General features: G+C 53.6%; 2 protein-coding genes across 8 annotated transcripts in view; both read left to right on the top strand.

Annotated features, from left to right (window-relative positions):
- Positions 1–358: 358 nt before the first annotated feature.
- Positions 359–6,526, top strand: PHB1 (prohibitin 1). 2 transcript variants are annotated; one of them, XM_082332057.1, is made up of 7 exons: positions 359–413; positions 956–1,081; positions 1,494–1,655; positions 2,191–2,333; positions 2,964–3,080; positions 4,266–4,361; positions 5,342–6,526. In XM_082332057.1, exons 2-7 carry the CDS (start codon positions 994–996, stop codon positions 5,552–5,554), a joined length of 819 nt encoding a protein of 272 aa, XP_082188183.1. In that variant the 5' UTR covers positions 359–413; positions 956–993; the 3' UTR covers positions 5,555–6,526. The 2 variants fall into 2 exon arrangements, with proteins under 2 accessions (XP_082188183.1, XP_082188184.1); XM_082332058.1 differs by lacking the exon at positions 359–413 and adding an exon at positions 427–454.
- Positions 6,328–20,408, top strand: part of ZNF652 (zinc finger protein 652) — a 43,178-nt gene continuing 29,097 nt past the window's right edge. For 2 of the 6 annotated variants that reach the window (XR_014230404.1, XR_014230405.1), the window contains exons 1-2: positions 6,616–7,847; positions 8,587–10,885. The gene's annotated coding sequence lies outside the window, so the exon portion shown is untranslated. Of the gene's footprint in view, positions 6,411–6,615; positions 7,848–8,539; positions 10,886–17,859; positions 18,084–19,157; positions 19,248–20,408 lie in introns of those variants that run through there. The other 4 variants (XM_082332052.1, XM_082332051.1, XM_082332050.1 and 1 more) reach the window with 4 other exon arrangements.

A 20,408-nucleotide genomic window follows, 5' to 3' on the forward strand; every position in this document is an offset into this window, starting at 1 on the left:
ACCCGCCGTCCCTCTGCCCGGGCGGGACAGGGAAAGGCCCGTTCCAGGCCCGTTTTCTCCCGTGACAAGCGAGGAGCGGGCCCACGCTGTCCAGCTGCTACGGCAGCGCGGCGGGCCCCTCGCAGGCCGCTGCACCGCCCCGCCGCAGCCCCCACGTGGCTTCCCCCCGCCGGGACTACAACTCCCAAGAGGCCCTGCGGGCAGCTGGAAGCAGCAGCCAATGGAAAGCGGCCTTGCTCAGCGAGCGGGCCGCCGCGGGGCTCGCCGGGAGTCGTGAGGCGCCCGGCAGCGAGAAGGGAGAAGCAGAACTACACGTCCCAGAATGCAGCGGAGAGGCGCGGGCCAATGAGGAGCGGGCGTCTTGGGGAGGCGCGCAGGCGCGCTGGGGCGGGTGGCCGCGGATTCATGTGGAGGTCAGGGGCGCTGCGGGAGGAGAGCGGGGCGGGAGGGCGCGGTGGGTCCCGGGGCCGGGGCCGGGGCCGGGGCCGGGGCCGGGGCCGGGGCCGGAGCCGGAGCCGGAGCCGCGGCCGCGGCCGCGGCCTGCGGGCGGGAGCGAGCGAGCGAGCGAGCGAGCGGGGCCTTGGCTCCCGGGACGCCTGTCCTGGGGGCGAGAGGCCTAGGAGGGAGCGGGGAGAGGGAGGCCCGGCGGGGGGGCTGCGGGCTGCGGGAGGCGGCTGGGCCGGGCTCGGGGTACGGAGGGCCTGCAGCGGGGGGGCCGGGGCGGGGCAGGGGGGCTGGGGGGAGGCGGCCGGGACCTGCTGGGGTGGGGGTGCTGCGGGGCCTCGGGCTCCGAGCCCGGGGAGGGGAGGCCCGCGGGGCCTCGGTGGCTGCGGAGCGGCAGCGCCGCCCCCGCCGGCTGGGTCTTTTGGAGGGGGGTTAACCCCCGGGGACCCGCTCGCAGGGCCGCTGGCCTTCTGGCTTCGCACGGTTTGAGCAAGCTGGTGGTTTTTTGCAGGAGGGATTTTTTAAAGGGGCTGGAACTGGACGTGTGAAATGGCCGCGAAGGTGTTTGAAAGCCTGGGGAAGCTCGGCCTGGGGCTGGCTGTCGCTGGTGGCGTTGTCAATTCTGCTCTTTACAATGGTGAGTGGGAGAAGCTGAGCGCTTCCAGTTCACTTTATAGCATATTTTTTTTTTGTCACTACCTTGGCTGCTCTGTGCTTTTATTGTTAACGGCATCAGGGGAAAATAAGACGTGAAGCCCTGCGGGGCTGTTTTATACCTCACACATTGCACGAGAGGATTGCAAGGTCCTGTCTCTCAAAAGCCGTCCTTAGCTGCCGCCCTTGTGAGCAGAGTGGGGGGCCAGGCGTCACGGCTGCGTCTTCTCTTTGCCTCGTTGCTCCCAACGATCTAATGAACTTCCCTGCTCTCCTGTAGCAAAAGGCTTTAACTACCCCCGACAGACCGTTTCCACGGGGAAGGGCGTGGGGGTGTGCGGGTACGACGGGTGGCAACAGCGAAACCGCGCTTGACGTGCTGTTTTCTTCTCTAGTTGATGCGGGCCACAGAGCCGTCATCTTTGACCGATTCCGCGGGGTGCAGGACACAGTGGTAGGAGAAGGCACCCACTTCCTCATCCCCTGGGTACAGAAACCCATCATTTTTGACTGCCGCTCTCGCCCCCGTAACATTCCTGTGATCACAGGCAGCAAAGGTGAGCGTTTGGACGCGGCAGCTGGAGGAGAGCCAGGTGCTGATGTGCTGGGGCGCGTGCTGGTCTGCTCCCTCCGCCGCTGGGAGAACAAGCTTTACCGCAGTCAAGGCTTTTCATGATCTTTAACGTCCACAAAAGGAGTATTTGGGTGGGAGTTTCCTCTTCTGGACATGGAGATTCCCGTGTGAGCTGAGGCCAGTCTGGCACAGAGTCAGGAATGGTTTGAGCTGGTTTTTTTGTCCCGGAACAGGTTAAGGGAGCCTTCCTTCGGTCCTGTAGCCGTCCCTTTAAACAGAAAGTCTCTGTCTTTACAGTAGGGCAGGTCATTCCCTGCGTCGCAAACAAACTGAAGCTTAAATCTTCCCTGTAAGGAGGATCTGGATCCCGAGGTGAAAGGGGCAGTAAAAATAACTCGTCTGTGCTGGCAAAAAGAAGTCTGAATGTTTATTCTTTCTCAGTTACCCCGGGGAGGACAACTTCAGGATATCTCCTGTCCCCGTGGTTTGTCACTAAACTCGTGACTCTCTTCCTACAGATCTACAGAACGTGAACATCACGTTGCGTATCCTGTTTAGACCAGTGACTGCCCAGTTACCGCGGATTTTCACCAGTATTGGAGAGGACTACGATGAGCGTGTCCTGCCCTCGATCACAACCGAAATCCTCAAGTCTGTTGTGGTAAGGACGGCGGGAGAGCTGCTGGGCTCTGCCGGTCATCTTTCTTTCCTCTTTTTAGCAGTGAGGGACGTGCTGGAGTGCGGAATGCGTCGTGCTCCAGAATAAAGCTTCTCTTTCAACCCCCCAGGCTCTCATGGGCCGCGCAGAAAAGCTAATTGTAGCTGCACTAATTGTTTGTGCCTCGGTCCTTCTGCTTGGCCTGGCTTGATTCGCGTTGGGTGGCCTCTGGATGGAAAGAGGTTTCTTCGTTACCTGCTCCCAGCTGGTAGCTCTGCTCTTCAGGCCGGGAGCTGCAGTCAGGAGACTGGGATTTTCACTTCGCCTGTATTCTTAGATTTCAGCTTACTGAAGATCTCTGGTTTTGAAAGCCCCGCCGGGGGACTGCCAAATAACTGCTAACCAGTCTTAGTCCAGCTTTTATGTTACGTGCTCAACCCGACAACCTCCCCTCCAGCTTACGCTTAAATTCCCAGTCATTTCTCTTACTTCGAACGCCTGGGCAGCTCGGTGTTTGCTAGCTTTGGGAGACCTGGATTAACTCTGGGGCTCATGAGTGCAGAGACGGGCAGGGCATGCAGAATCTATTGCTTCTTGGCGCTTTCTTCTCACCGTTGTCCATCCTGATTTCAGGCTCGCTTTGATGCTGGAGAATTGATCACTCAGAGAGAGCTGGTCTCAAGGCAAGTGAGCGAGGACCTCACGGAGAGAGCAGCAACCTTCGGGCTCATTCTGGATGATGTGTCCTTGGTAAGAGTTCTCCCTTTTTCAGTTTTTCTCTTTGGACTGTGCCCAAAGAAGAGCAGTGGAGAAGAGAATCAGGGGATGGCCAGAGAAGGGTGGGCTGGGAGTTTGGACGCGTGGACTATGTGTATCTGTTTGCAGCTGCGTGGTATGCAGTGGTTACCGCTCCAGGCAGTACCTCTGGTTTTGTCACTGGCCTTCGGTGACCTTGAGCAAGCCCTTGAAGGCTCCGCTGCGCTGGCTTATTGACAGACGTCACCATCGCAGGGCTTTTATAGTTAAAATGAAGAGCAAACGCTTCTGTGGGTGATGGATCAGGCTGCACATTGCTTAGAGGAGGCAGCTGTTCCACAAGCACCCTGAGACACAGGGAGAAAGTGCTAGGCGTGAGGAGGCAGTGCAAACGTACGCTTTTCGTAGCATCTTTTTTTTTCTACCAAGTATTAGTTATTTTTGTGGCTGTGTAGTCTTCCAAGATTATTCAAGGAGGGAGCTCTTCCCTCCTACCTCCCTATAAGCTTTGTAAATTAAATCTGTTGTAATCTGGCTTGTACGTGCACCTCTCCCTCTCTCTTTTGGGACTTCCCTCGAAAGCCTGCTTAGAGGAAAGGGAAACGAGCTCTTTCATTTGGCTTTGAACATACAGGAAGTCTTTGCAGGAAGGTGACTTTGTTTCTGCAAAACGTGAGGTTTTGACGCTTTGTTTCTGGTGCTTCCCACTGAGCGCACTGCTGAAGGAAAGTCACCTTCCCCCGTCCCGTCCCGGGAGCCTGCAGCTGCCCAACAGCCCTGGCTGAGCACCCCAGCGCACAACGGAGCATGAGAGGTGTGGGGTGGCTTGGCAGACAGCGGCCTTCCCTGCCTGGGGAGGGGAGCGCTGGGCGAGCGGGCTGCCTCTGCCGGGTGCTCGGGCAAGCGGTGGTGGCAGGGGAGCGTGGTGTGTCTCTGAAGGTATTGGCGTTACTGGTCTGGACTGGAGTTGCACTTGTGGCTGTCTCCCTTGAGACTTCAAAACTGAATGGGGAGGCACACTTGTCCCAGTTTCTGTCCTTTTAGGGATACTGGCTTTCCATCTCCATTCCAGTTTCACTGATACAGGCAGGCTGCATCCCCCTGGGAGCTGCGTGGGTCAGAGCAGTGCCGCTGTAAACTGTCAAGCGTTGTGGACTTTGCTTGCTTTCTGCCCTGCAGACCCATCTGACCTTCGGCAAGGAGTTCACGGAGGCGGTGGAAATGAAGCAAGTGGCCCAGCAAGAGGCAGAGAGAGCCAGATTCATTGTGGAAAAGGTACCTTGTCCTTTGGAGAAACTTGGAAATGGTGGCTGGTGTCTCCTTCCCACTCCAGCTTGCAGTGAACATTGCTCTCGCGTGTCCAGGAGCCTGGGCAGGTTGAATGATGCAGTCACTTAGGGTCATAATGCCGACATGGTTCTTAGCTCTGGCACATGATTGTTGGATAGATAAAGCCTAAGGTTGGTTTTGTGGGTCTTTTTTTTCTTTTAATACTGTGTCACAGTCCTGTTGGAGTGCTGGAGAGAAATGTCTGCATGGAGGAGGAGGGAAACGGCACTCAGGAGGAAGTGTCAGTTAGAAATGGGGTTCGAGGTTGAGATTTGCAACCCAAGTGATCCTGCTCATTGTCGATTTTGAGAGGGTGGTCAAAGCTTTCCATGGTGGTTGATATCGCGGGCATGGGGGCCTGTGTCCTCGGAGTGTTACTGACTACACGCAAGACCACAGGATCTCAGATCAACCCAGGATCTCGGTGAGCGTCCACGGAAACAATTTCCTGTTGAAGTACCCCGGTACAGCTGAGAACACGTGCCTGTTGAGACTGCAAGAAGCTGCAACTACACCCAAAGTTAATCCAGTGGATGCAGTAAGATGCATCTATGTAATCAGCCAGGATGATTAAACAGTAGAAGTGTTTATCTGACCTGGTTTTAACTCCACTGAAGTTCTCGAATCTTTCATAAACAGTTTTCCACCACGAGTGCCCTTAGGTGGGTTAATGTTTCATGAGGTTAAGACTGATAAGGCAATTTCAAGATGATTTTTCAACCTTTTTTCCACAGTAGGCAGAAAAAACAGTCTAACAGAATGCAGCTTTAAAGTAAAATGACCTTCTATCTTAACTCTCCTAGCGGGGAAAAGAACGGTAGGGTGGTGAAGTGGGAATTTATATTTTAAATGTGACAATAGCATCTTCCTTCTCTTTTGCTCGTTTTCTCTGTTGGTTATTCCCCTTCTCATCTGTTTGCTTTCAGGCTGAACAGCAGAAGAAAGCCGCTGTCATCTCTGCTGAGGGAGACTCGAAAGCGGCTGAGCTGATTGCCAACTCGCTGGCCACTGCAGGTGATGGCTTGATTGAGCTGCGCAAGTTGGAGGCAGCTGAAGACATCGCGTACCAGCTCTCACGGTCCCGCAACATCACCTATCTGCCCTCTGGACAGTCTGTGCTCCTCCAGCTGCCGCAGTGAACCTGGCTCTGCAGCCATAGCTAGCCTTGCCACCTCTACCTACCAGATCAGCCCTTTCCAAAAGAATCTTTGCAATTTCCTCACTGGTAAAAGCAGAGGAAATTAAAATTCAACCCATTTTGAATTCTTAATCAAATAAAACTGAACGCTCTTGACAACAAACCTGCATTCCTCCCATGCACGGTCAGAGCAGTGGCTCCGCTGACCATTAAGCTAGGTTTGAGAATTGCCCCTGTCCAGGCAGTTTGAGCAACAGGAGCAGAGTTTTCATCTGCTCACTCCTGGGACAAACAGGTAGCCCAGGTGACTCCCTGGCCACAAGAGTGCTGTTATCAATCCGGTTTCACAGCGATGCTTCAGTGCCTTTAGGCTGGCTGAGCCAGGGTCGTTACAGACTTGCAGGTCCTGGACTACAGAACAGGGACGCTCGGGGCTCGCTCTTCAGTCAAGCCAGCCTTTTTTCAGGTGTCAGCTGAGAGAAAGAGGACATCTCAGCTGTTAGGACAGTGGCTCTGCTGTGCCTGTGTGAACCATAGCACTGATAGCTGGAGGCACAGATCGAGTGGATTGTGGCTGGGGGTGAGAATAGCAGAGATTCACCTTAAGTAGTAGATGGATTCAGGCATGGAGGAGAAGATACTTCCTCTGCAGGAAATACTTCTCATCTACATGCCGAAAATGAGACGTCTCCACTTTTTCCCCCACTGCCGCACGCTGATCTGTTTGCTGCCGCTTGCCCTGTTGTGCAGCGTTGGTTCTTTCACCAAGGTCAGGAAAAGTGGCAGTTGGCCTATTCCAGACGGCACCTGGGACAAGGAGGGGGTGACTCGATGCTCCGTGGCTCAGGCAGTCGGAGGTGGGCAGAATTCTCTGTTACATCAACGCTCTTTTTATTTAGGGAACCTGAATTGTGAGGAGGATGTGATGGGTGAGATTGTATAACCAGCCTTCAATAAATGTCACAGTCCCAAGTGTAGTAGCGTGGGGTTTGGTTTTTTTTTGTATCTCAGAAGAATGAAGGTTGGGTCAGTGGAGCAAGACACCTTGTGCTAGATTATTTGGATAAAAGTCACTTAGCACAGGCAAATAGGTCTTGCTCCCGATAACTTAAAAACATGAAATACGATTCTTAGGCTGAATTCCTGCAACAAGGTAAGGCTGAGACTATCTTGAGGTTATTGCAAAGGCTTTTAATTGCTTTCTGTGCACAGTTCAAGCTGTTGTTTACTGCATTTACATACATTTTCTGGGGTGCTCTTTTGATGCAACACCGTGCTGTTGGAAAGAAAATGGGGGTGTATTGTACCAGATACAGCCTGCAGTGAACTTCAAACCTGTAGGTGGCTGTCAGAAGGCACAGTACTAGCCTGGCATTACCCCCATCCTGCAAATAGGGTGCTCGTACCATGTCTTTTATCCCTGAGCAACGCAGTCTTAGGTGGGTGTCAGCGCTACCCTGAGGATGTTGGGGAAGGCTGCTGTGAATGGTGGGCTCATTTCGTCATCGTACAGCCACTTTGGGTTGTTGCCCTCGCCTCTGGCGAAATGGAAAGACTTGCCTGCTTTTTCTGCTGGGCAGAGTCTGCTCTTGCAGTGATGAGGTGCCTGAGCTTGCAAAATATTTTAAGCAGCTGAGCAGTCAGGTCCATAACTCCCAAATAACTTCCAGACCTCTTCCCCCTCCAGTGCTCTTGTTCTTTATTCTTCTGGTTTACCGCTTCAGACACTTGTAAGGAAGCTTCCACTTTTCTCCCAAGGCTCCTTTTAAAGCCCCCTTAGTGTTTCCTGCGTTTCTCCCCGTTAGTTTCATGCACCAGGTGCTGGGCTCAAAACAGTGTGTCTGAAATCCCTTCTCAGCTTCTGTGGCTCTGCATTACCTCTCCCTCCAGTGCTGCATTTTCAGTGGAGTGTGGAGTGTTTCCTGCTGCTTTTGCTGTTAGCCTCTCTGGTGGAGGTGTCTGAGGCTCCAACGGTGGCCCCTGGGTCTGATTAATCACCATTTCCTTTGGTTTTGGGTGTAATTCTTTTCACAAATGTTCCCTGGCTGTTAACTGCTCCTTCAGCCTCGCTCTGCCTCACTTAATGCCTAAAGCTGCCATGAACTCATCAGACTTCAAAGCTGCTCTTGAACCTGTACCTGTCTCGGTGTGTGCTAGCTGAACCCCTTGTTTATATTGTGTTTATAGCTGCCCTTCGGCCTTGTAGACCACGTGGACTGTCGAGCTATCTCGAGATGGGAACGGTGACCCTAAAATCAGGACGAGGTTTTGTGTGGGCTGCACAGGGATACTGGGTGAGGAAACAGCCCTCTGGCTGCTGGATGGAGGCTGCTCCGAGCTGCGCAGCAGCGAGCGAGCACTGCCTGGCATCCTCTGCCAAACTTCTCAGGTGCTGGTAGACTCCTTGACATAAAAACAAAACAAAAAGTTGAGATTGCATAGCCAAGGACTGGCCTGCCTGGCATTCCTGGCCAAGGCTGGACCGAAGGGAGTCGGAGGCTGAACTCCGCCCCCCAGGACGCTGGCCCTTCCCCCCGTTCGGGAGGTGTTAGCGGGGTGTGAGCACTCGCTCTCAGTGCTCTACTTGTCAGGGCAATAGAGAGAGCTTTGGGCTTGGGTAACATGAAGGCAGGCCGCCCTCGCTGCTCGAACAAACAAGGCGTCCCCACCCTCTCCGGCATTTCTAACTTTGTTGCTCTTAATAATCCAGTAACAAAAACTTGCTCATGAAAGCGGAGCGCAACCTGGGGTGGAGAAACGGGAGAGGGGGTCAAGATATGCGGCTTTGTACTGAGGGCAGGTAGAGGAGTTTTGTTGTGCAGGTCCTGGTCTGCCCTCCCAGAGAGCCTGCGTAAACCACTCCATCAGCCTGGCGTCCTGTGACCGTCACCTACTGCTCTGCTGGCCTAAGCAGGGCTAGCACCCAGCTGCAGGGCAGAGCTCTTGCGAGGGCTGCCTGCTCTTTGCAGCTCTCATGCATCCAAAGGTGCTGGAGATGCTCCAGAAACAGCAGATCTTCCCCCTTCACCTCAGCCTTAGAGAGAGCAAGAGAGGGGCTGTCCTGTGACCATGCCTGGAGGAGTGACCGCTGTCTGTGCCATAGCGCTCCACGACCACCGTGTGCCACGGCTTTTGGGTAAGACGCTTCAGGCCAAGGTAAGCCGTGACGGCGGGTGGGAGGCAGCTGGATGATGCCGCTCGAAGGGAGGTGAAGAAACCTCAGGTTTGTTTCTGTGAACAGAAAAGCCCGTGGTCTGGCTGTCACGCCTGCATTCCCACTGCCTGAAATGAATGGCACACATCTGATTGATTGAAGAATTTCCTGGATTGGGCAGTTAGTTATACCAGTTCTCTGCTGTGTGGGCTTTCTGCTGCTTATTAGGGATTGCAGCCATGCTAAAACTTTTGCTTTGGGGAGGTGAATGCCTTCTGTGGTCAGTTTTTCTTCATTTTTACCACCTATTTTCACAAAACAATTTGAATTGAGTATATTTGACAACTTTTAATCCCCCATCAAATTAGTTTGAAACTGGTTTTCTCTGGAAAGACAGCATGATCGCATAAAGCCAGCGCTTCCCTAGCAAGGCTGGATGTGTTACTGGGCTGGAGAAAGCACGCGCTTCCTTAAGCAACCCAGCTAAAACGGCCCAAAAATTTACTCAGAGAAAGGCTCTGCCCCAGACCTCTGCCTGGATGTTTCCTAGTCAGAAATAAATGCCCTTCTGTCAGGCTCTCCCTCCCCAGAGCTGACTCACACCAGCATCACACCAGATGCTCCTGGATCTTTCCATTTTCCAACAAATTGTTACATTTAGCACCAAAGCCTCGGGCCCGGGGGTGTTCTGTGGGTGAGCGATGGAGGCTGTAGCTTCGCTGCTCACCGTGACATGCCAGGAAGGACGCTTGGGAAGAGGCCGCCTTTTCCCGAGGCACGATGAGTGCCCACGGAGGGGCGGCGGAGGCCGGCAGCCAGGCTGCTCCCCCACCAGATGGCAGCAGCAATTCTGCTCTGCACGGGGAGGCCGGCGGGGACCGCAGGGTGTCCCCCAGCCTCCCCTGGGGACGGGTGAGCCGGCAGGTCGCCCTGCCCTGGGCAGCGGACGCAGGGAGTGGACGGGGACAAGGGCAAACACAATAGCCCAGGCTCCGGGCGAGGAAGAAAAAGCACAAGCTGGCAGGAGAGCTGTCTGGCGGGCGGTATCTCTCAGGCAGGCAGGTTTAGTCCCTCTGCCAGGCTGTCCTGGTAAACTTCTGATGCCCGCTTCACTCTGCTGAGCATCTCCAGCTCCAGGTTTTAGCCCCTCTAGCTGAAGGTAGCACACTGAAAGGGGAAAACGCCTGTCTCCCTTTCTAACCCTGGTCTCAGGGTGGCTTGGCTTTGCAGGCTGTCTCCTTGCAGCCCTTTGAGCATTCCTCCTATCCCTTTCCCACCCACCAAAGGCCATTCCTAGTTTATTACTAGGACAGGAACAACAGAAATGTCTCGGCATGACTTCAGAGGCGCAAGCTGGTTTAGCTTGAGATTAGAAAACAGCATTGAGTCTTTGGGTCCAGACCGTTAGCATGATGAATTCATACTGGAGGGCCCAGTGTTGGTAAAAGCTTGGCAGGTTTTTAATCTGAAGCCCTCTAGTTTTGTGGCCCCAGAGCAGTTAGGGTAACGGCAGCACGGACTCATCACTTGTATTCCTCTGAACACAGCCCAAAAACTAAACTACAGCAACCAGATTTTGGGCAACGTCTGCTGGTAATGGGCAACATAAGACCTGCTGGGGCCACTAAAGGGCCCTGTATGAGGGGGACTGCAGCCCCCTCTGCCACCAGAATGCATCTCCCACTTGAGACCAAAGAGCAGCAGCTAGTTGCCACCTTCACACATTAAAGCCCTACAAGCCAAGGTGCAATCTGCCTGCCCACCACTCTGCTTTGGCTGCAAACCTCCAACGAGGTTTGGTTTGGGGGTTTTCTTTGCTTCCTGGGAGACTTTGTCTTACTTCTTCCTTTTATGCTAGTGGAAAAGCTCAGCTCTGCACCACCCGCAGCAGCTGGGCCAGCCTGCTAGCAACATTCAGACCAGCCAAACAAGCTTTTGTTCATGGTAAACAAACAGGAAACGGCCCGATTTCCTCTGTGTGTTCACCCTCTCTCTCGTGCGCGCTTTCTCCCTATTTAATAGATGATAACCAGCCTACCTGACTTCCGAAGAGGAGACCAAAAGCTACCACATGGACAGGCACCCTGGAGCAGTTGCAATTTGCAGCATGGCTGTTGCACTGAAATGGGCACCTGCTCCCTGACAGTCGCTGATGCACCAGAGCTGAAGCCTCTCCAGGTAAGGGAGCTCCCCGAGTTTGTGATAATTTGTACCCTGCAGCAAGCTGGCAGCATGTCTGAAGTGGTTAGAGCAAGGGATAGGGAGGAGTTTCCTTATTGCTTCCTTTGTGCTGTTTATATCCAAGTGGATCTAGCAGAAAATGCCTCTGTCCTGAAACACAGAGGATGTGGCGGTAAGTGCGGGGGGAGAAAGCACTTGCGGAAGCGGGTAGGAAATAATGTCCTAAGCGAGGCTGGAGCTCAGCTCGGCTGGGAGATGGGGAACAATTCTTAGGGTCAAATGTGGTTTAATTATTCCTTGCCTGGCACTAGCCAGCAGCGGGGCCTGAGACGTTCCTCATATGCCTGTTTTCCATCAGCAGAACTGAGCTCACTTCAGTCCAGCAAGTCCTGACTTACGCTAGTGTAACTCTCGGAGGTAGGTCAGGTTTACACAGGGATGACTTGACTTTTTGTGCTTTGGTTTTCTACGTGGTGAAGGAGAGCACTGTCACAGGTAGAGAAGTATCAGGGTAAGGGATGGGGGGCATAAAGTGTACTCTAGCTAGGGGATGCAGAACAAACTTCCAGAGAAAGTGAAGCATCTGATGTCTTTAGAAAAATATGGTGGATGCTTCTTGTAACTATGTGCTGACCCACAGCCCTACTGGGCTCAGTTTCCCCACCCATAAAAAGCAATAAAAAACCCAAATCTATGGGGAAAGGACCTGGTGGAGCAGGCATCCAGTTCTTGCTGAGCACATCCCCAGAAAGGAGAGGAACTAGAGAGGCTGAGAAAGCTCCCAGAGGAGGCTGAGCTCAACTGCTGCTGTAAAAACAGCATCTGGGGTTCCCCACACTGTATCTGCACATGATGCTCATCTGGATGAAGTCAGAAGCCTGCAGTGAGTTCTCCTTGATCTCTGGCAAGCCCAAGCTGTGCAGGAGCATGGGAAGTTGTGTCCCAAGCTGAGCTGCAAGATGGCAGTGCAGAAGGTGGAAGTCAGTGGAAGATGCCAGTTGCGAGACACGTTCGCATCCCCCGTGCTGGTAGGGGCAGGAAGGGCAGGAGGAGACTAGGAAAGAGTGCGTGCAGGATGCCTCTGAAGCGGCAGGTTAAAAATATTCAACTGAGGCAAGGACAGGAAGGAAGCAGGGGTTAAGCCTGAACAAGGTGAGTCTATCCCAGAGACACTAACTCAAGCGTGACTTTCACGGGTGTAAGCCTTGCAGTGCCCCTTCTGCAAAGCTGGTAAATACAGCTGTTTCCTCTGTCACTTACAGCGTCTTCCTCCCAAGCACAGCTTTTCATGGGTGCTTTTCAAACCCAGAGGGAAGTTTCCACACAAAAAGATAGGCTGGAAGACTGGGTGTGAATGGAAAGGACTCCAGTTAAACCAGTTTGTTCCTCACCGGCCAAGGTACACGGACCCTACTTGCACTGCTTCGGTAGGGGTTGATGCTGATCTGAGCAGAGGTGCTCTTTAACATGGGAACAGAAGCGTCTCCAACAGCCTGCTACGGTGACGATTCCATTTAACATTTACCCCAGCACAAACCTTAGAACTCCCCTTATGCAGGGAGTCTGCTGGGGAGATGACACCATAACGCCAAAGCTGACTGAACAGACAACAGAGTACAAGCCCAATTCTGTGAGTTTCCCTCACTCCCATCCTGCTCTTGTCCAACTGCCATATCCCAGAATCTGTATTTTACTTTTTAAAAAAGAAAAAAAAAAAAAAGGCAAGCACAAAACCAAGGCTCCCCAAAATGAACTTTTTTATTTTTTTGTGGCATGATTTTTATGCAGAGGCTGATGGTTCTGATAATACAGTCATGTTACCACCCTGCCCCCAGTACCCCAAAGAAAGTTAACAACCCACATATGGAGCTGCCAGGCTTTTCAGTGTTAAACAAGGCTGTTACTGCTGCCCTGCCCAGGCTGAGTTCAAGCCCTTAATGCCCAAGGCCCTGTAAAACCATGCTGAAACCAGCTGGGTCCCTGAAAAGCTGCCCCTCAGCACCCAGGTGCTTGCAGCATTAAAATACTTGTCAGGGAGAGCTGAGTGTGTCTTCTCAGAAGGGCAGAGTTAAAGCTACTGGTACCACCAGTGGGTACCTCAGTCTGGAGTTCTGCTTCTCAGGTGTTTATTGCATGTCAACTCTGCCTGCACCCTGCTGCTCTGAAGGTCTGCTCTCAGGCACAAGGAGATGCTGGTGGGCGTTAGCTCTGCTATATTATTTGGAGGCAGTTAATCTTTAATTGTGGCCTTACACTGAACTAGTAGAGAAGGGAGAATGGGAACAGGAATTTTCTCTGCTTGAACTTCCACTTTGCTCTGCATAGTCTCAAAGCCCAGCACCTCTGCACTCAGTGGTGGTGGTTCCCTCAGACAGCGCAGGGCTTCCTGTGACAAGAGCTAGCAGGAAAAACCCTTTGTTTTCCTTTTGCTTCCTTTCCCATTGCTTGAGAGGATTCTGCAGGACATAGCAGGATACCTAAAAGATAAAGCATTGATCTGAGAGTCAACTGGTTGGGTTGCAGCAAGGTGTCAGCGCCCTGTCCGTGCCTCGGTTTCTCTTCTCACCCTTGGCTTGTTTTCCTAGCGGGGCAGGGCCTGTTCTTTGCAGGATCCTTGAGCAGCACCTACCTCCAAGGGCCTTTTTCCCTTGGGGAAGGAGAAAGAGTTCCAATTGCAACTGAACTCTAGCAAGTGGCAATTCATGCCCAGTTCAGGCTGTTCCCAAAACAGAACTGTTATGATGTGGAGGCCTCAGCCAAACACCAAGCATGTGGAGAAGGGCTACTGCTGTTCCACTTGGCCCTGCTTAGTGCCAGCCCTGTCACCAGCACCAACAAGCCACCAAGAGTCACCTCTCACCATGGGAGGAGGCAAGTAGGACAGCAGGAAGGCAGCCCTTCTGCCTGTTGGCTGTGGGAAGAACAAGGGCGAGAAGGGCTGCTTCGCTGGCTGCTGAGTTTCCCAAGAAATCATCACAGCAGGAGTCCGGATGAAGCAGAGAGCCATCGCTGCCTGGGTAAAGCCAAGAACCCTTGTAAACTGGGCCCCATCTCACAGCAGCGCAGCTCACGTGGGTCTGCAGGCCCCAGACTGGGCCGACATCTCCCTCACTAGAGGATTTCAGCCCTGGTTTGCTGCCTGAAAGCCATGTAAGATAACCAGAGCAGGCAGCTCAGGGATTGCCCAGAAACACCCAGCTTTGCAAACCCAAGAAGCCTGCCCACACCACAGGAAAATTAACTGCTGATAAAAGTAGGAGTTCACCTCTGTTTGATTTTTCTCCTTCCCACACTATTCTGCAGCTGGTGCTAGTGGTTATCCCCACCACAGAGCTAGCTGCATCTCAACAATACTCTTACTTGTTAAGTTTGCTTTCTCAGCATGTCTAGAACATCTAGTCCTCTAGAAGAAACAGAGGTGGGTTACACTGTTCTGTGTCTGCAGCCCAGCAAATTCTCATACTTTATTTATTGTACTTTTTACCCTGAAAGGTCCTAAGCTGCTTAGCAGAAAAAAAGATCTGGTTTCCAGGGAGGGACAATGTCACCTGTATTGCTGCTACTTCTGGAGTGAGCTGCAGACAGCTGCTTGCTGAAACACTGCAGCAGTTTAGGGAGGAAATGAAGATCTGTATCACCTGTCCCTGGCACCGCATGCAACGAGGGCACGAGGGCACTTCCCACGCTGGCTGTACTCTAGAGAGAAGGGAAATGCCAGAGAGAGGGGGCAAGGGAGCCGCAGCACCTTACTGAGCAGGGAACAAGATGCAGAAAGTTGCCCCGAGAAGTTACACACCAGTGTGAAGGGAAAGCAGAGATGACAGCAAGGAAATCAGAGGGTTGATAAGGATCTGTGGCTGCGAGGCAGGTGTGCGCTAGGGAGCGGATCATGTGCAAGCAGAGATGTGGGGCTGTTGCTGCCTTTTGTTTGTTTCCCTTTACCTGGCTGACATGTCTTTTCATGTCAAAAGCTAGATCAAAGAGAGGGATGTAAATAGCTGAAACAGGGTTCCTTGTGGGAACAGGGCTGAGTGCCACAGCCAGCCTCTCAGCTGGATCCCTCCCTGGGAGCAGCATGAGGAACTGTCACCCTCCATTAGCTAAACACCCGGGGAAGAAAGCGTGCGACTGCTGGGTTCCCCGGGCATTCAGGAGCTGAACCACGCAGCGAGGCCAGGAAGAGTCGCTCTCCTCTGTAGCTGTCTCTTCCCTAGGCCACCACCGATGTGATGGGACACAAGCAGGGCCACGAGGACAAGCGCTTTGCTTTTATCACGTCAGAAGCCTTTCAGAGTCCAAGGATATTTGCACTTGGTCCCTGATTTTTTTTTTTTTTTTTTTTTTTAAATTCTCCCTCTGCAGAGTCATGGTGTTCACTGAGAAAGAGGGACTTAACACTTCCTTTTAATCTCTGCATAGCTCTTATTTGGGGGGAGTGAAATAACCCTCACTGACATCATCTGAAGCTGAGGATGCAGAGCACCTTTGTCAGGAAAGGGCCCTGCAATCCTCCAGTAACCATTTCAACATGAGGGGACCTCATGCTGCAGGCTTAGGGTATGGAAGCCCGGTTAGAAAACCACAGACTGCATCAGAGAAAAGGGAACAGCAAAACAGCCTGGGAGACCAAACGCTCTCCTCGCGTGCTGGAGACAGAGATCAAGGCCCTGACCTACTCTTGTCCCATGGATGGACACCAGCAGTGCACGTGCCGAAGTAGTTGATGGCTTTACTCCTCATCTGTAGTCCTCTGGACAAAAGCGCCCGCTGTTTTTCAACGTCCCTCAGTTGTCCCTCTGCTGAAATCTCACATTTGGAAGTGTGGCTCTCTCACTACTGTCTTGTTCATTCACCTTCCAAGAAAAAGGTCCCCAGCATTTTTCTTCCTGCCCTTTTCAAGGCAGGAAATTCTACTACCTGGCATCCTTCACACGCGCACAGTTAACCAAGAGCAGCACCACATCCCCTCATATCCTCTCTCTATTTTTCTCAAGAAGCTGCACTGCACAAGGGTGTTGGGCCGAGATGGAGCAGTGCCCGTGCTCTCAAAGCCCAGGGACTCCCCTGGCTATCCCGCTTCACCCTCCAGTCCCAGCAGAGATCAGAACAGCCTGGAGCCTGTTCTGCACTGGGCCAGCTAGTAACAGCTCCCACGGGGCTGGTCAGGGCAAAATGTGCCACAGCAGGGGTTGCTGGGGCAAGGAAGAAAACCAGCAACGTTGTTCTGATCCCCCCATGGGGCTTCCCCAGCCTAGCTGTCCTTCTTATTTAATTGTGAACTTTGACTCTGAAAGCCCCAATCCCTGCTCTGCACAGGGAGCTCAAATCTGGGTCGTATGCTCAATAATCAAGAGCAGGTCAAATACACTGGCACGTAACATTACATTTCAGGGGGGTGAAAGTGTCTAGATTTTTTGCAGAACCTCAAATCAAGTGCCCTACACTGTTAGGGGGAGCATTTGCAGCAAACAAAGCAGATGAGGAAACAAACCACAGGTAAAGAAGGGATTGCAGACTAAAGGATTTAAAAAAGGGGACTACAGCAGGAACTCGAGTCTGAGAGTTGGCAAGAGGGAGTCAAAGCTACATGGCACAAGAGATTCCTGAAGTCCCTGGGAAGCAGCTAACCCTACCAAAACGGCTGCTGCCCTTCCCCCTTTTCCTGTTTCTGCTACTCTTGCTAATTCTTTTACCGCCGCCAAACCTAAACCACAGCAGTGCTCTTCCCTCCTACACAGCGCTCAGCAGTGGTTTTCAGGGCTATGGAGTAGGCTTCGCAGCTTCCTGGGAGAGGTGGTACCGCTGCCAAATGCTGTGCCAGCCTGGAAAGCAGCAGCCCCGACCCTCCCCGCATCCTTTCATGAGCCCCATACCTGCCACCAACAGGGAGCTCTACCAGCAAAATATATATATATATATTTTTTAGTTCTTGTCACATCTCCCTCATCCATCAGGCCTGGGCCCTGCAGGTGGGTGTAATCAAGAAACCACAGGCCAGAGTTAAGTAGTTATTAGTATTTTAAGGGCAGAGGAAGGTTTGAACAAGTGGGAGCTGGGGTTTGGCATAATAACAGAAGCGACCGACTCCTCTGGCTACTGTAAATCAGATAGGGCCTTGCTGATGAGGCCTTTTTTAAGGTCTTACCTGGCTCCTGAGGGACAGCTCTGTCACCCTACACGACACATGGCCCTTTCAAAGCGCCTCCATCCCAAGGCCGCAGTTACTCCCTCACGGCAGCCGCTGTGTGAAGCATTATCCCCGTTTATCCGTCAGAAGCGGGGCGCCGACCCGGCCCCCGTTACGGCCATTATTCCCCCGGCTGTAGGGCTGTGACCAGCGGCCTTCACCGGCGCGACGGAGGTGCCCGCGGAGCGAGGCAAGGCGTGGGCCGGGGTTAGCCGCAGCGCGGCGGAGCGCTCGCCACAGCTTGCCCGGCTCAGCTGACTGCAATTAGGGCGGCCTCTCTAATTACCTCAGCGGAGTAACGGTCGGCCCCGCCGAGGGGAGCCGGCGCCCTCTTCCCGCCTTCGCGCCGGGCCCCGCGCGCGCCGCCTCACCTGAGCCCCGCGGGGCGCCGGCCCCTGCGCGTGCGCACCGCGCCTCACCTGCGCCGCGCGCTCCCCCCGCCCCGAGGTGAACACCGAGGGGCGGGGGGGGGGGGGGGAGAGCGAGGCACCCGCCCGACAGCGCATGCGCCCCGCGCCCCGCTCCCCTCAGCCTATGGCCGTCCCGCGCGTGCCCCCCCCCCCCGCCCCGCGCGCGCACCCCGCTCGCGCACACGCGCACTCCCCCCCCCCCCCCCCCACGCCCCGCGCGGCAAACACCTCCTCGGCGCGCGCGCCCGCACCGGCAAGCGCGCGCGCGCGCGCGCGTGCGCGCGGCGGAGTCGCGAGACCGGCTGCGGCGGCCACGTAGCGCTGCGGCGGCGGCGGCCGTGAGGGGAGCGGGAGCCGCGTCCGCCGGCGGCGGCGGGGCCTGGGCCCGAGCCCGAGCCCGAGGCAGCGGCTACTCGAGCGCCGCGGCGGCGGCTGAGGGGGCCGAGCGGAGGGAGAGGGAGGGAGGGCCCCGGCCGCCCTGCCCTCCGCCCTCCCGCCTCGCCTCCTCCACCCGCCCTCCGCCGCCTCGCCTGTGCCCCCCTCCCCTCGCCGCCCGGCATGGAAGGCGGCGGGGGCGGCCCTGAGGGGATCGGCCTGGGTGAGTGTGGGCCGCCCGCTCGGCTGGGGATCCCCTTCCCCCTTCTCCTCGGGCCTGGCGGCGGCCGCCGAGCAACGCTAGGCCCGGCCCGGGGGTGGGTGACGGAGGGAGCGGGGCAGAGCCGCCTCCCGGCCTGGAAGGGAGCGGGGCGGGGGGGGGGGGGGTGCGCCGTGCCCGGCCCGCAGCCCCCCGGGGGAGCAGGGTGCGGGCAGGGCACCCCGCGGGCGGAGGGGGTGCAGCCCGGGGAGCGCCCCGCGGGCGGAGGGGAGCGGGCGGGGGAGGAATGCTGCCGGGGGGCCGGGGGCTCTGCCCCGGCTGCTGCGCCCCGCTGGGAGGGGGCTGTGCCACCTGCTTGGGGGAGGGGAGGGAAGGTGAGTTACACGAAGCAGGCGGGGGGGGGGGGGGGGAGGAAAAAAAAAAATCGTGCTGCATTTGGCTGTGCTGGACTGTGGCTTCCCACAGCTCTCGTCGCCCTCTCCCTGTGCTTTGCAGCCCCCTCCCGCGGAGTGGTGGCGCGGGGGCCACCGGCAGCCCGCTCCTGCCTCCTTGTCACTTGCTAATTGTGCAGCCACGGCGGTGCAGGGTCCGCGATTGTTAGGAGGGAGCGCGGCTCTTCAATGCACTCGCTTGTGGGGCTGGAGTTGTCACTGGGTAGGTGAGGAGATGAAATGTTACCTTCTCCGGTAGCTGCGTCTGGGTCTCGGTGTGTAAAGGGAAAAAAATCGGATGTTTTCTCTCTTCGTCAGCCTTTTGGTTAGGTGTCTTCCCCTTCTCTTTGCTCTCGGGACAGATGCTGTGATATGTGCGTCCCAGGGTTTTGGGTTTTGTTTTGATTTTTGACTGCCTTGTGTGCAACTTTCGGTCCTGTGGATGTCTTGGTACAGGTATTGTTAGAATGAAAAGATATGCTTCAAGATAACGTGTCTGTTTGGTCTTAGTAGTATTATGTAAGTATCTTTAATCGCAACTGAGTTGTGGCATCTTGTGCAGTAGAAGTGATTTAAGGCAAAGTGAGGGAAGTACCGTAGACATAAAGGATGTGAGGAATGTGCATTTTTTATCTTTTCAGGGGATGACCTGAGCTGTATTGTTCTGGGAATGGCAACTGGCACATGCTTTGTTGACAGCGGTGTATGCGCGGTGAATCAAGAGAATGATGGTGGGGTATGCGTGTGTGCGCTGAATAAAGGAGATGTAATGTGCGAGCATCGATTTGTGAAGGATGGTCTGGTGCACCTTGATTTGCCACCGTGCTGATTGACTGCAGCTTGATTGTTCGCATGTGGAAGTTGGGCGCTCTTTCTCTTGAGGTATCTGGTGTGTATTAACAAAATGCATATTATAGGCGCAGGACAGTGGACACTGGTGTGGTTAAAAAGGCTGTGGAGTAGGAAAATCTCATATAAAAAGGATCTAATATTTTATGGTAACGGATAATTTCCACCCTTTACGTGAGCCTAGTGTTCTCATCAGTACCTATTTGAAACCCCTTTATCTGTCTTTCTACCCGCATGTAAGATGCGTTTTTTTCTGCTTTATAGAGATTAATCAAGCGCTTGCAATATGGTGGTTGTGCTGAATGGATGAAGAGCCCCATCCCTGCCCCAGGCAGCCAACACTTAAATTTAGATGTTGATAATAAAGTTGAGATATAAACTCATAGTGTGAATGTGTAGTTGAGGGATAGACATTTTGAAAGCTTTTTCAGAGAGTATTTATTTGAAAGAGAAGTGCAAAATCATGAAGGATTTTATTTTTCTAACTAAAAAATTACATGTAATAGGATGTCAGAGACTTCAGGTTTTATTTATCATTTTATCTAGTATTTGGCGACTAGTGTTGATAGCTACTTCAGCATTTATTGGCAGTAATTGAGATAAGTTACATTTGGGAAGATCAGTAAATGTTTTGTGGCTTAGCATTTGTAATACTTTAAAGAAACCTTTCAAATCTTTACATGATCAAAAGAGACTTTGGTATTATAGGCTATTGTTCATTTGTTTTAAAGGACTTAATTGATTATATTATTATTTTCTTCTCATCTAATACTGATACAGGAACTTTGGTGTTTTCTGGAGAGTAAATTCCTCAGCAGTTTTGTATGAAGGGTTAGGTATCTACAGGAGCTAAGTTATAAAAGCAGTTTGTCAGGTCAAAGTGCTGTTGCAAGTGTAAGATACCGGGATGTTCTGTTTTTATTCTCATGGGCAGAATCATAGAATGTGGAAATTCCAGACTGAGAGGGGCAATTTCATCTAAAGATGGAGAGTCTGTACATGTACAAGAAATTGCTTATAGATCAAACATACTTTTTCTGGTGCCGTA

This window comes from Platalea leucorodia, assembly GCF_965183815.1.
Source record: "Platalea leucorodia genome assembly, chromosome: 22".
NCBI classification, from domain to species: domain Eukaryota; kingdom Metazoa; phylum Chordata; class Aves; order Pelecaniformes; family Threskiornithidae; genus Platalea; species Platalea leucorodia.